Source organism: Cinclus cinclus, chromosome 4, assembly GCF_963662255.1.
Source record: "Cinclus cinclus chromosome 4, bCinCin1.1, whole genome shotgun sequence".
Lineage (NCBI taxonomy): Eukaryota > Metazoa > Chordata > Aves > Passeriformes > Cinclidae > Cinclus > Cinclus cinclus.
The window spans coordinates 58,114,251-58,127,990 of record NC_085049.1 but is presented as its reverse complement, the minus strand read 5'-3'; the positions used below and the strand labels follow the sequence as shown (position 1 = coordinate 58,127,990).

Genomic DNA, 13,740 nt, shown 5'->3' with positions numbered 1-13,740 from the left:
AAAACAGCTGCAGAGCCGTGAGCTTCCATTTTGAATCACAGAGAAGGATTTTTGACTGCAATTTTTGTCTTTTTAGCACCGGCAAGACAGTGTAAAGTATGCTGCAAATTAATTAGGGGTTTGCAGTAATAGTCAGGGCAGGGAATTCTCAGTGACTTAACATTTTTCTGGTTGCCTTACAGGTTTATGTAGCACGGTTGGCCCATTTACCTCGCAGTACCTTACACTGGCTCAAATATCGTACCTTATAGTGGCACGCACTCACGGCAGCTAAACGGAATAAAACACAGGAAAAGGAAAGAAAATATTTAAGCGCCTTTATTGATCGTTTCGTCCTTAGTACGTGCTTCAAGGCTGCCCGCTTCCCCGCTGGCGAGAGGGGTGACGGTGCATCTGCAGCGGGAGAAGAGGCTGCCGCCATTGTTTTAAATAAAATAAAAAAGACGCCGTTCGGGCGGGAAGGGGTAATACCGCCGCCATGCCGGGGATCGGTGCGGGCGGGATTCGCTTCGCTTCCATTCCATTCCATTCCGTTCCATTCTTTTCCGTTCCGTTCCCCGCGCTCCTCTCCCCGCTGCGCTGCCGTCCCACGGCCATGGGGCTGCGGGCGCCGCCCGAGGCGCGGCCCCTTTAAGGGCCTTTAACCGCGGTGGGGGGCAGGTCACGCGCGGCCGCGGCGGGAGGGGGCGCGCGGGCGTGCGCGAGCCGGCGGCGGCACGAGGAGGGCGGGGCCGGGGGGCAGGGGGCGGGGCGGCGCGCGCGGGCGGGCGGGATTATTATGGGCTGTGGGCGCCGCCGCCGCCGCTGAGGGGGAGCAGCAAGATGGAGCTGTCTGCAGTGGGGGAGCGCGTCTTCGCCGCCGAGTCCATCATCAAACGCCGTATCCGAAAGGTGAGGGGCCGTCTCCACTGGGGCTGCGGGACCCCCTTTCTCCCCCCACCTCAACCTCGGTTCTAGCTGCCGGGCCCCGGCCGCGCCGCTGGCCCGCTCGCCGGGCCCCCGCCTCACACCCCCCCCCCCCCCCCCCCCCAACCCGCCTTTTCCCCCGTGTGTTGCAGGGGCGCATCGAGTACCTGGTGAAATGGAAAGGCTGGGCCATCAAGTGAGTGTATCCCGCTCGGGCTGCGGGGATGGGGCGGAATGGGATGGAGGGGGGAGGTATCTGTGTGCGGCTGCGACTGGGGGGATTTGGGCGCTAACCGCTTCGCTTGTCCCCTCCGCTGCTCCCGCCCCGGCAGGTACAGCACCTGGGAGCCCGAGGAGAACATCCTGGACTCCCGCCTCATCGCCGCCTTCGAGCAGAAGTGAGTGTTCATCCCCCACCCTGGGCTGGGGGGGCTGCAGCAGCAGGTTTGGCTTTGGGTGGGCGAGCGGGAAACAGCGTCCAGGCGCTCCTTTCCTTTCTTTTTTTCCTTTTTTTTTTTCTTTTTTTTTTTTTTTTTCCTTTTAAATTTTTTAACTTGTATGCTTCTGTTTTTCCCTTTGGGAAAAGTTTTAACTTCTTGACAAATTTGATTCCCTAAAGGGAACGAGAGCGTGAGCTGTACGGGCCCAAGAAGAGAGGACCTAAACCTAAAACTTTTCTGCTGAAGGTAACTCTTATTTAAATAACTTAGGCCCAGTAAAAAAAAAATCTCTCAAACCTTGCTGGAGCGTGCCCTTGGAAGGACTGGACTTTCAAGTGACTTGTGCCTGATGCCTGGCTCTGGGAGCGCGGGGAAAACCCGACAGGAAAGTGGGGGTGGGCAGAGGCATAGAAGCGTGTGAGGGGAGAGCGCGTGTGCGTGCGACGAGGGGTGCCTCAGCAGGACAGTCAGCACACACAGATGTGCGTGGTGAGCCTGCAGTTTCTTTTTTTCCAATATCCTCTCCTTCTAGTGGCCTTCTGTTGCTGCAGTGGAGAGCTAGCCAGCCCTGTTCCCTCTTCTTTCAGCAGGCTGTTCCATCTGACCCGTGCCCTGCAACTTAGCAGCATGCTGAGCGGTCAGGGAGCAGAGGCGGGAATCCCGCTGCCACTTGTGCTCCTCTGATTGCATTTAAGGATGTAGGTGCTCTACGGGAGTTTCATGAAGGGTTCGTGCTTTGATCTGTGAACTGCAGGCTTGTTTTGCTTTTGCAGAGGGAGAGGGGTGGCTGGGAGGTGGAGGAGTGTTTCACCTCTGCATAGGATGGCAGCTGAAGTTTCCAGTTGCCCTCTGATAGACTGATCCTCTCTACTTGCTTGCAAGGAAGGTAGTCCCTAGTGCAGGCCTTCTTGCCCTTTATTTTTACCTTATTTTCTTTTAATTAAGAACTCCCGTGGCTGTGTGAGTGTTATGTGAGCTCTGTGAATTTATTAGTTTACAAACCAAATGCCTTGCTCTTCCCTCCCCTTCCTCTCCAGCTGTCAAAATCTCAGGCTCCAAATGAGCATAGGAAGAACACACCTTTGTACAATTCAGACAGGTGAGCAAGTCCACAGTTCCCATGGTTTTGTCCTGATAGGAAGCCCTGGAACAGCCAGTGTGGACCTTGTAGTAGGGCATCACTATCACCAAGTCATCCTGTGGCTTTGGGCAAGTCACTTAGGCTTTGTGCGTGTTTCCCCATCTGTGAAACAGGTTAATACTTCCCTTTTGCCTGGCAGCAGTAGGAGCTTTACTCAAGTCAGCACAGCGCTTTTAACTGCATGAGCACCAGAAAGCACAGTGAGGGGTAGGGTGTCACTTCTCTGCTTTGAGAGGGCATAATGAAGCACACAGAAGAAATGCAGGAACAGGCGTATTCTGATGCTCTGCCTGAAACCCAGGGGACCATGGTAATCCTTGGGAAGTCCTGCTGATGGAACTGTCCTTCCTCATTGCCTGTTTTTCTGCTAACACTGTTCTGCAACTGTAGCCAGAGAATAACAAATCTATCTGATATGTGCTACCTCTTATGCTGTATTCAGGGAACAGTTGGTTTTCCTCTTTCTAGCAGTCACGCATTGTGTTTAAATTTCCAACAAGGCAAAGGAACACTTGAAGGGAAAACCACCAGCTTGAAATAGTTCTCTGCCTGCATTAAAAAATACTGGTATTTGTAACACCTGAAACTGTTCAGAGCTGTAGAGAGGTGACTATGCTATGTGTAATCAGTTTCTTTTATTTTTTTATTCTGAATGTGATATGGCCGTATCTATTGCCATATCACTCATTTAAAAAAAAAATCACTCGCTTAAAAAGCCAAGATCAACCCCCGAACTCAAAACCCACTCATTGCTTCTCTTTTCCCCTTACTCTTTAAACCCCCCCCTTAATTATTCAGCAGCATCCCCTGAATCACGTCTGTTTCTGTGGCACATCTTCCTTCTGCCAGATCCTCAAATGGTAATGGAAACCTGTAGGTTTGCCGAGCTGGCTCAGTACTTTGTAGAAGATGAATCGTGATAGGGAGCAAGATCACCTCTCCTGAAGGCTGGTGCCACGCTGCGGGAGAGCCTGGCAGGACAGAGCACTACCACTGGTGCTTGGTTTGCACCTCTGGGAAACAGAGCTGGTGTAACTGTTAGTGCTCTGACCTGCTGTTCCTCTGTGACTTCGGATCCTACCCTAAAAATAAAACCCCAGACCAGGCAGCGAGAAGTAACTCTGTCTGAGCCAGCCCTATCTGAACTTGTTCGAGCTCTCTACAGGCAAACCACAATTAACACAAGTGCAGCTAGAGATGGTTTGCAACTCAGTTCTTCTGGCCCCCCAAAGATGCACATTTGACCTCTTCCAGCCCTGCAGCACCGGCGCTGCTGTGGGAGGAGTGGGATTGGATTCTGCTTTGTGCATTACTAACAGTATTTTCAGTTCTTTCAGCTGCAGAATCTCTTGCCAGTGAGAATTTCGGAAGCAGGGGAAGAAATTTGATTCTTGTATCCCAGAGGGAGTATTTGGAGTTGGCAGTTAGAACAATATTCTTTTTGATCTGTTAACTGAACAGATTAGGCCTGGATGCAGTGATGTTTAAGCAGAAATCTAGCCTAGGACTGCTTTGATAGACTAGTCTCCTTTGACTTGGTGGCTTGCTAGGATTTTTCATGTGTATCAGTGCTTAAACCTAGGATTCTGAGTCTCCAGAATGGCATCAAAATAAGTGCCCTGATATGCTACTCAGTCCCTTGCCTTGTGTAGGTGTTTTAGCTTGCAGCTGGGACTAGGTTTATCCTGGGATTAGTTTACAAAAGTTGCAGATAGGCACCCAGGGGGAGTTGCAGAAAGCATTCCAGCAGGTTAGTGGCCCACTCTTTTTGAAAAGCTGCATCTTTGACCACCTGCTGCCTTTTTAAGCCAGGCTCCTGTTTCTGAGAGCTAACACTTGGCCTTTCGATCAGACTGCAGAAGCACATCACAGTTTAGGTTTTGTAATATCGCTATCAAGATGGCCAGTGTTGAAAGCGACCCCTGCAAGCTTCAACTGCAAAGTTTTGGGCAGGAAATGGGTCTTTATCCTTTGCATGCTAGGGGCAAACTTTCCCACAGCTGAGCTCAGGCTTGGCGGGAGGCTGTGATTCTTGGGAGGCTGCTGGTGTGCTGCGCCCTGTGCTGAACAGATGGGAAACAAAGTTCTTAATCTGAAATGGGCAGCACTGTACGTAAGGCTCTTGCCTTATTTCTTACGTGTCTGGCAGAAGTCAGACTTGAGGACAGGCCCTTCAGCATGGATGCTGGTGTGAGGTTAGAAAGAAACATAGCATGTACTGTGGTGATCTTTCTCTTTTTCCTCTGTTCAGTTTGCTCTTTTTATTTTGCTTTTTTTTTTCTCTAGGCACTCCACTGTGTGGAATGCAAACCTCACAAACCCATCTACTAAAGTCTAGCAAGTGCTATTCAGAGGCAGAGCCCGATCCGTAAGCTCAGTGGGTGGCTGGCAAAGACCTCTCCTTGGGGTGGCCATAAATACTAAGGTGACAGGAGTGAAGAAGGTTAATGGGAAGAAAGAAGTAAGGGAGAACAAGAGTAGAGGGATTCTTAGTAGGAGAGTGGGGTAAGAAGGGGCTGAGCAGCATGGTGCTCTGTCCTTTCGCCCTTTCTTGAACTCCCAAGCTGGAATTGGGTTTCTTTTGATCTCCTCCCTGTTCGTAAATTATCCTGAATAACTTGAAATCAGACCATTCCCCTTTTGTAGCATTTTGTTCCCAATCCTGAGGGAAACTTTAGTTTATGGCAGTGTTGCTTGGGAGAACTGTGCTATGAACTGGCTGGCTTTTGCCTTGTCACTGGGAAGACTGTTGAAGAAAGCGGGTGATAAAAAGGCAGAATGGCAGCCAAAAAGGGGAAAGAAGAGCTCTTGCAAATGCTGTTTGGAGCAAAGACTGTGGGAATGCAGGTGGAGAATAAAAGACAAAGCAGAGCCAGTAATTTATTAGAGAGTAGTGCTGCAATGGTTCAGCAGCATTACTGGAATTGACAAGAATTTGAAATAATTCACTAGAAATCCATTGCCTTACAAGGTCTTTGGTTTGTTTTTTTCTTCCAAATGGGAGAGATTTTGATACAAATCAGGTAAGAGAAGCCTTTTTAAGCACGTGTCTGTGTACGTGCTTGTGTGCCTCAGTGCGTTAAGGGAATGAATGAACAAATATGTTTGCTGGGCCTCAAGGGACACTTATTCAGAAATAGTAGGGAACAGGGGAGATACACTAGTTCCCAGGGGCAGTGAGGGAGAGCTGTACAAGATAAATAAAGGTGATACATATCCCAGACGGGAAGAGGGGGAAGGGAAGTAATCCTGGCAATTGGCTTGCTCTCATGACAGAGCACTGCAGCAAGCCTCTAGAAGCTGCATCCTGATGTAGGCTGAGCTGTAAGCAGAGAGTGAATTACTTAGTATACGTGCTGAGTACTTCTTCAGCAGTGAGCACATCCTGCAGGTGAAAGCAGCAAAACCTAGAGAGGTAGTTTCCATGTGGAAAACATGCAAGCCAAGTAGCAAACTGTAGTGATACAGCTGAAAGGATTCAGCAGGTTTGTTTTTCAAAGACCTTATCCTCATATGGCTGTGAATGTGATCGGGGAATGGATCCAGAGCAGGGAGAAGTGCATTTCCAACAGAGAAAACTAAATGTTGAGTCTTCTCCAAACCAAAGGTAACATCTAAAGTTGGAAACAGGAAGGAGAGCCTCTGTGCTGTTCTCTGCAGTGAAGGGATGAGTTCATGTAGGTGATGCCTGAATAAACCTGATCCTGTGGTAGGAATACTGAGCTTCCCAAGTGAGAAAGCTCTGGGGGCTGGTCTTAGATAAAGCACCTGATAAGATTTTTCTTGAAACCTTACCTGGAAAAACAATCTCAAGCTAAGCTGAATATTTGCATAATGCTCTTTGGAACTTGCACTGAAGGTGGTCACTGGAGATAGCTGTGTAGCAGCAGGGGAGGACTGTTGGACCCTAACTTTATCTCTTAATAATCTGACCAAAGTATCAATGCTGCATGTAGACTACCTGGAGACTACTGAAGCTGGAATTTAATAAAGGCAGATAGTTGAAACATGAGTTAGAAACAGTTTCAGCCTTGAAAAAGTGCCCCAGAAGTAACTGGAAACGCAGACACATAGCACATAAATGAGACCTACCAGTTCTGGCACTCTAGAAAAGTCCAGGCCATGTACCAGGGCTCTGCACTAGCTGCAGTGCAAGCACAAAGCCAAAACAGGTCTCTTTGTGAAAACAGGACAGGAGCTGTACAGGCAGACAAAGTAAAATCAGCATGGCTGTGGAAGTGGTTGGGTAGTGACCATCCCAGCATTATCACTTTGTTTAATGTGGCTGATGGGAAGATTTGCTCAGGAATTTTTGGGGTGTATAAGGAAACTGAGGGTGTTTGTGACTGCTTCCCCCAAACTTCTGGGAAGATGCCACATTTCTCTCCTAGGTGATGGAGGTGGTGCTGGTGGAAGGTGGCAGGTTTGACTTGGCGCAGAATGGCACAGAGGGGGCAGAACTCCTCACTCTAAGGCATGATTACAGGGTACACAATTAATCTGAAAGATGTGCAGTGTTTGCAACAGGAGAGGCTCTGAAGGGTACCTTTGTCCATCCACTGAAGCCGTAGAAGGATTTTCAGTGATGCATCTGTCTAACCTCTGCCTGGCTTCCCTGACCTGTGTTTTGAAATGGGACATTGTGTTGCATTTTGCTCTTGGCTTGGTAGAGGTAAATTGGTGGGAAACCCAGAGCACAAAAGCATCAATGCAAGAAGGGCTGGCTGTGATGTGGAGCAGGATGAAAAGGAGCAAATTTGCTAATTCAGGCTGTGCTGGTATGTAATGTCAGAAAGCAAACTTTAGCTTGTCTTTGTGTCTGCCATCTGCTTCAGAGGGACCTGTGAAGAGATGGAGCAAGCACAGCCCAAATATGCCTGTGCCTGTGACCTGACCAGGTCTGCAGTGTCTCCGGGTTGTTTATTGATGAGATAGTAGGGGTAGAGTTGATGTGTGATGCAGGGAGTTCATCTGGAGCTGTTTCTGTGCTCAGGCCTGTACGATACCTGCTGCAGATACTTTGTATTATTTTCTCAAGAGTTTGGGGCATGGAGTAACACACGAGGCTGAGCAAAGGGTAATTAGGTGAACATTGGGATACTGTCTGCTACAGCAGGATGTGTCAGGGTTTGTGTGTGCTGGGAATACTTCCCTTTAGCTAGGTGGAAACAGCCCTATTTGTTAAAGTGCGGAGCGTATGTGCCTGCCTTGGAGTTCTGCTAACTCGTTTCTGTTTCTCTGTCAGCCAGCTAACGCAGAGTCTAGGTCCCCTGTCAGGATGAGCCTTCAGTGTGTGTTTTCTTGTACAGTCAGAGGAGGCCTCATTTTTGCAGTCCTTTTAAAGCCAGAATACAAGTAGTACTGAAGGCTGTGATCATCCAGTGTTAGAGAGGAACAAAATGTCTTCATGTCTCTGTTCTCTGCTCATTCAAGATCTTCTGCAGTTCCCATGAGTTTCTCTGTGGGAGAAGAGGGGCTCTGGCTAACAGCAAAGCTCTGGAGCTGAAGGGCAGGACTTTGAGCTTTTTGTGCAGGGGCTGGCTGGGCCCCTTGCTTAGATCTGTTAGATCCCTGCCTTTACACGCACATTTTTTTCCCCAGGCATTTCTCTGGTAGGAGGCACAGCCTGCAGGGTGACAAAGGAGCTGGAGTTGAGTGCTAAGCTCTTTGCTGGCAAGAAGCCATCCCGATCTTGGCGTGTGCAAGGGGCAACGGGATGGAAAAGTTGGGGAGGAAAAGCAGCTGTCGTCTTCTAGCACTGCAGTTCTTGCTGTGCCCACGAGGTGGGGAAAGCTGCTCGCGGGATGGGCAGTCACAGAGTGGGGGCTCGCCTGTCTCCTCCCGGCCTGTGTGACTTCTGCCTGTCACCGCTGCTGAGAGGGAATGTGAAAGGGGGTTGGTTTGGGCAAGTACTGGGGTGCAGGTGGAAAGATGAGCTATACAAGCAAGAGTGCTCTGAGGAGATGTGATGGAAGAATAGATTCTGGGTTTCCATGCCCACAGGTTATACAGCACCAGCTTACCAATGGAACAGTTGTTCCTGCTGCCAGAAAATGTTCCTGTCTCTGGTGCATGAACCAGGGCAGTTTTTGGCACCAGAAGAGCTTAAAAATATTGTTCCTCTGGCCTGGCTCTTGGGGAGGGCTGACACAGAGCAGTTGAACACGTGCTGTTCCTCTTCCGATCCAGTGCTAGGTTTCAAACAAGTGTGGTACTCAAAAGGACAAGTCAGTCTCTTCTTTGGAGATGCAGTTAAATTTTACTTGAATTCCAGGCCTCATCTCTTTACCAGTGGACCTTGTTCCTACAGTACAGTAAGGATGAATGGCTTGCATGTGAAAAATCAGATCTCTAAACTGTGTTTAATGAGGACAGCTCCATCAGACCATTCTCACCAGCCTCCATCTGTGTTCCTCAAGACCCCCTTCTATCACGGTTTTCACAGGAATTTCTCATTCGGCATTATCTGCCTCTCCCTCTTAACTTGAGCTCAAGTTGTAGAGAACCTGGTACAATCCCTATGTAAATTTGGTGCTGTCTCAGCACTGACAGCCCCAAGTGCCTAGGATAATGCTGGCTTTGGCTGACAGTGGAGGGTTGTGCACACTGACTGATGATGACCAAGGGGGACTTGGGAGACCATTAATTCTAACCCTGAAACATGTCTGGGAAGCAGCAGTTTCTCCCTGGGGAAAGCATGTGTCAAGAGGGGTACGGCCTAGGGGAGACATTAGCTTCCCAAAAAGTTGTATAGGCAGTGTCCTGTGCCTGTCTGGGGGCTGTGCTGCAGCTATCAATAGTTTGAAGGTGTGTGCCTGTGCTTGTCATTGATGTTGGGTATGAATGTGTCATGATACTGCTGGTGAGTGCTTGTCCTGAAGTGAGCAGCACCCGATTTGACATCTGGCTGCACCGAGCCTGCCTCTCTGACCCTGTTTGTTTTCTTTCTCCCCACCACCGCAGGCTCGGGCCCAAGCGGAGGCCCTCCATATTGGGGATGTACATTTTTCTGTCAAGCCTGGTTCCAGTACCTCCTCTCCCAAACTCCACTCCAGCGCCGCGGTGCACCGGCTCAAGAAAGACATCCGGCGATGCCACCGCATGTCCCGGCGCCCCCTGCCCCGTCCAGACCCCCAGAATGGTGGGAGCGTGGGTGGCGGGGCTGGCATTCGTCCTCCTGTCTCGCCCTTCTCGGAGACCGTCCGCATCATCAACCGTAAGGTGAAACCCCGCGAGCCCAAACGCAGCCGCATCATCCTCAACCTCAAAGTCATTGACAAAGGTGGGAAGCCAGCCAATGGGGCCGGGGGCCTGGCCCGGCCCAAGATCCCGTCTCGAAACCGTGTCATTGGCAAGAGCAAAAAGTTCAGCGAGAGCGTCCTCCGCACTCAGATCCGCCACATGAAGTTTGGCACCTTTGCGCTCTACAATAAGCCGTCTGCTGCACCTACCCCCTCTCTGGAGGGCAAGGGGGAGGCTGAAGGCTCCCAGGCAGCCTCCTGTGGGCTCATTATGGGCTCCACCCCATATGATGCCCCCAGCTCCAGCTCCTCTGGCTGCCCATCGCCCGCTCCTCACTCCTCCTCTGACCCAGATGATTCCCCTCCAAAGCTGCTCCCTGAGACCCTCAGCCCAGCCATCCCCGACTGGCGTGAGTCGGAGGTCCTCGACCTCTCAATCCCACCTGAGTCGGCTGCCACCAGCAAGCGTTCTCCCTCGGGAGGGTGCAGTGGGGGGCAGACGCCCTCTTTGTCCCTCTCCTCTTCTGACCCGGAGCAGGAGGCCGGCGACTGGCGTCCTGAGATGTCCCCTTGCTCTAATGTGGTGGTCACAGATGTCACCAGCAACCTCCTCACTGTAACCATCAAGGAGTTCTGCAATGCAGAGGATTTTGAGAAGGTGGCGGCGGGTGGTGGTGGAGGAGGCAGCAAGTGAGCAGCCAGGTCCCCCCGCTCCAGGGGTGTGGGGGGAGCTCTACCTGAGAGAAGTTGTGTTGCGAATGGCTGTCCTTAGTTCTCTCCTTCTCCCCTTGGCTGTCCCTCTGCCCTCACTGCCACCCTTCCTCCTCCTTTCCTCCTGCCCATTTCCTCTTGCCTGGAGGCTGGAGTGTGTCAGTGGGGGTATGGGAGCACCCACTGTTCCTGGGTGTTGGTACTGCTAGGAGGAGGCAGGGAGGGTTGTGGTGGGGCTGGGGTGTGGTTGTTTGTCCTTGAATGTGGTGTTGTCCAACGGGCAGTGGAGCCTTTGGGACTGAGGGATGAGTGAGCACGTGTCTGTGTGCCTGTGCAGGTGGTGACGAAGATGCTGCTCTTCCTCATTCCCCTTCCATCTTTGACAGAAATGGAAGAGGACCTCCAAACCCTTGAGGGGAGGAAGTGTGTAAGAGGATTGGAGCCCTTGCCCATGTCCTCCAGACCTTCTCCCACAATGTGCATGCAGACTCTTCCATTCTTGTTTGCTCCTTGCCATGACTACCATCCTGCCATCCTTCCCCTCATCACCTGCGGCCTGGATCTGCCCTCTCCTCTACTGTCCTTGAGGCAGTTGCTGATCCAGATGCCCTCAGAGTGAGGGGAAGAAGGACAGGTGAAATATCATGCCTGGAAGGTGCGTGAAACAAAGCTGGGGTGGTGGGGGCGCCCCATGCAGCCTATGCCTCATATTGGCTTCCCCTTTCCTTTGAATATTGGTGCTACCTTGGCAGTTGTATGGATGCTTTCAGGTGCCCTGATCCCTCCTCTTCTCCTGCATCTTCCAACCTGTTCAGCTCCTCAGGAGAAAGGGAAGAAAAGAGACATCTGCTTCCAGCCCATATCTTCCTCCTCATGTTCATCATTTGCACTTGTCTGGGAGAGAGAGAGAGAGACATGAAATGCCTTTCCCTGGTCTGTGGTGGAAGCAGGAGTGGGCTGTGCATCCATCCTTCAGTCTGTGGAAGATAATGCTAACAGTGTGACACTGCCCCAGCTGCATGAGGCTGCTCCTGCCTGGTGCATAAGCTTCCCCTGGCCCTCTTTGCTTCCTCTTGCTCCTGCCAAAGGAAGGAGGAGTGGATGCTAAGGCAGGTTGTTTGTTCTTCCTGCTTGCTTTTGCCTCTCCTGCTCTCCCCTTCCTCTGATGGGTGGCCTGGAAGAGGTTTCTCCTCTGTCTTTTCAGCATCTGAAACAACCCTTACAACTGTCAACCAAAGGTGCTCATAAGAAATACCTGTCTCTCTCACATCATAAACATGTGCGCTGGATCTCTTCCCCTAAAAATCTCCTGTGAGCTGATCTAGAAATTCCTTCTCTTCACCCCTAGCAGACTGGGGGGAGCAAGACCACAGCTTGCTGTTTATTCCACAGCTCCCCCTTTCCCTGACCAGCTTTGATCACATCTGAAAATAAGCTCTATTTTTTGCCTGACATTTCTGGCTTGCTCTGTTTCTGTCTGGATCCTAAGCTTCAAGGTGAGAAGCCATTCCTTTGCTCTCCTTTCTTTCTCTACTTGCACAGGACTGAGCCTGTAGAGACAAGGAAAAGAGATGCTGGTGAACTGGTGGGAGAGCCTCACCCTCTCAGCCCTGTCCCTGAATGGGGCCAGAGGGGGGTCACTTCTACCTAACATGCTGCAGAGGTGAAAAGGGTGGGAAAAATTCCTCATGCCAGGGTCCATTTACTTCCAAACCTGCCCTGGGCAGGTGAACACAAGTGGAATTTGCCCCTCTGGTGCTTTCCTACAAGGATGTTCTGGAGCTGCTGGCTCTGAGGAGTGCTCTCCTGCAGTAGTGATTTTGTGGTTGCAGTGATCTGAGCGTAGAAGGGAGGCAATTTGTGGGAGGGAAGTAATATTTGTCTGCCCAAGGGACATTGTCAGGGTGGTGGAGGGATAGACCAGCTTCTGACCTTAATTAGGGCTTTTGTGCCCAGAGCTTGTCTATTCCCTGCCTCCAGCGCCTGGGCTGGTGTAATAAAATCTTTGCTGCCCTCCCCACAAACCTTGCCTTGCAGTGGGTAGCATTTCAATCTGTGGGAAACAGTGAATTCTCTCCAGTTGTGGTTGGGTGTGTGTGCAGACAGTCTGAGGGGGATTCCAGGTGCTGTTAGCACCACCCTTGGTACACCTCTTTCTTTTCTGTTCCTTGGTTAAAGAGCTTTGTGGACTCTTTGGGGATGTGCTTTCATTCACAGCTGAAGCTAGGGGCAGGGAGAAAGAGACTTCCCTGATCCATTCACCAAGCTAAGGCTTTCTCTAACTTGTTGGACTTGTGTGCGTGTCTGTGTTAATACCTGCTTGTATTTTTTGTGGGTGTTTTTCTTTTTTTTCCTCTTTTTTGTTTTTTTTTTTTGTTTTCTTTTGCGCATCTTTCCTGTGCCTGGCACACCCAGGGGTCCCTTATGTTAGCATAGCCGATCCATTTGACTGCAGCTTCAAAGATGAGGAGTTTGTAGGCATAGGGAAAAGCTCTTTCTTAGGAAAATAACGAGGAGATTCTTCTCTTTTTCCTCCCCCTTCAGAATAAAAACTAATCTGTGGCTGTGAGATAAGAGGAGCTGCTTTATGGGGTGGATGCAAACCAGCCAGTCACTTTAGGTTGTTAAGTTACTGTTTGGTGTGTATGTGGTGATGTGTTTTGTTTTGTGGTATCAAGGTTCTGAAAAAAAGTGTTGAAGCGTTTAAGTGGGAGATAAAAGGGAACTTTAATAGGAAACTCTTGATGTGTTTTGGCCAAGATGTGTTACTTGGCAGAATTCTTTTCCCCAGTGTCTCTTGTATGGTGTTTTTTTTGGGGGCAAGGGGCGGGAATTGTTTAATTGAAGGGGTTTTGCCTTTCTCCAGAGTGGCAAGCAAGGGAACTGTCTGTGAAGAGCAAAACAGTGGGTCACTGTAGGGATGCTCCGCAAGGACCTTCTTCCTGCGGTGAGGAGATGAGGGGACTTGTTGCAGCAGAGGGACTTGGGCAGTAGATCCTCTTTGTGGAGGAAGAAAGGAGTATGATCCGGCTTGCAGACACAGCTCACCTGCTTGTGTGACAAATCCCTCCCTGGGTGGGTCACCAGGTGGGAACCAAACCCTGAACCTCTGGATCCGAAATGAGGATCCCATGCTGTTTTGAGTTAGAGGTTTGCTAACTTAAATGCAGCAGCCGCCTCAAGTTCCCTCAGGTGGACAAGACACTTGAGGCTAACTAACCTACCTTCATATTCACGTGGGCTGCGCTCCTCCTTCTGAATTTTTACCCTTGCTCCTTAAGGGAGATAGGAAAGAAGATTC

At 50.5% G+C, this 13,740-nt stretch overlaps 1 protein-coding gene across 1 annotated transcript; it reads left to right on the top strand.

Moving 5' to 3' along the window:
* The first annotated feature begins 800 nt into the window (after positions 1-800).
* Positions 801-13,509, top strand: CBX6 (chromobox 6). Its single transcript, XM_062491346.1, has 6 exons — positions 801-891; positions 1,059-1,102; positions 1,239-1,304; positions 1,526-1,592; positions 9,451-10,418; positions 13,306-13,509. Exons 1-6 carry the CDS (start codon positions 823-825, stop codon positions 13,355-13,357), a joined length of 1,266 nt encoding a protein of 421 aa, XP_062347330.1. The 5' UTR covers positions 801-822; the 3' UTR covers positions 13,358-13,509.
* Positions 13,510-13,740: the final 231 nt, after the last annotated feature.

Coding starts and splice junctions, on each gene's coding strand:
- CBX6 (XM_062491346.1), top strand. CDS start 823: ATGGAGCTGTCTGCAGTGGGGGAGCGCGTCTTCGCCGCCGAGTCCATC. Junction 1,103..1,238: donor TGGAAAGGCTGGGCCATCAA/GTGAGTGTATCC, acceptor CCGCCCCGGCAG/GTACAGCACCTGGGAGCCCG. Junction 1,305..1,525: donor ATCGCCGCCTTCGAGCAGAA/GTGAGTGTTCAT, acceptor GATTCCCTAAAG/GGAACGAGAGCGTGAGCTGT.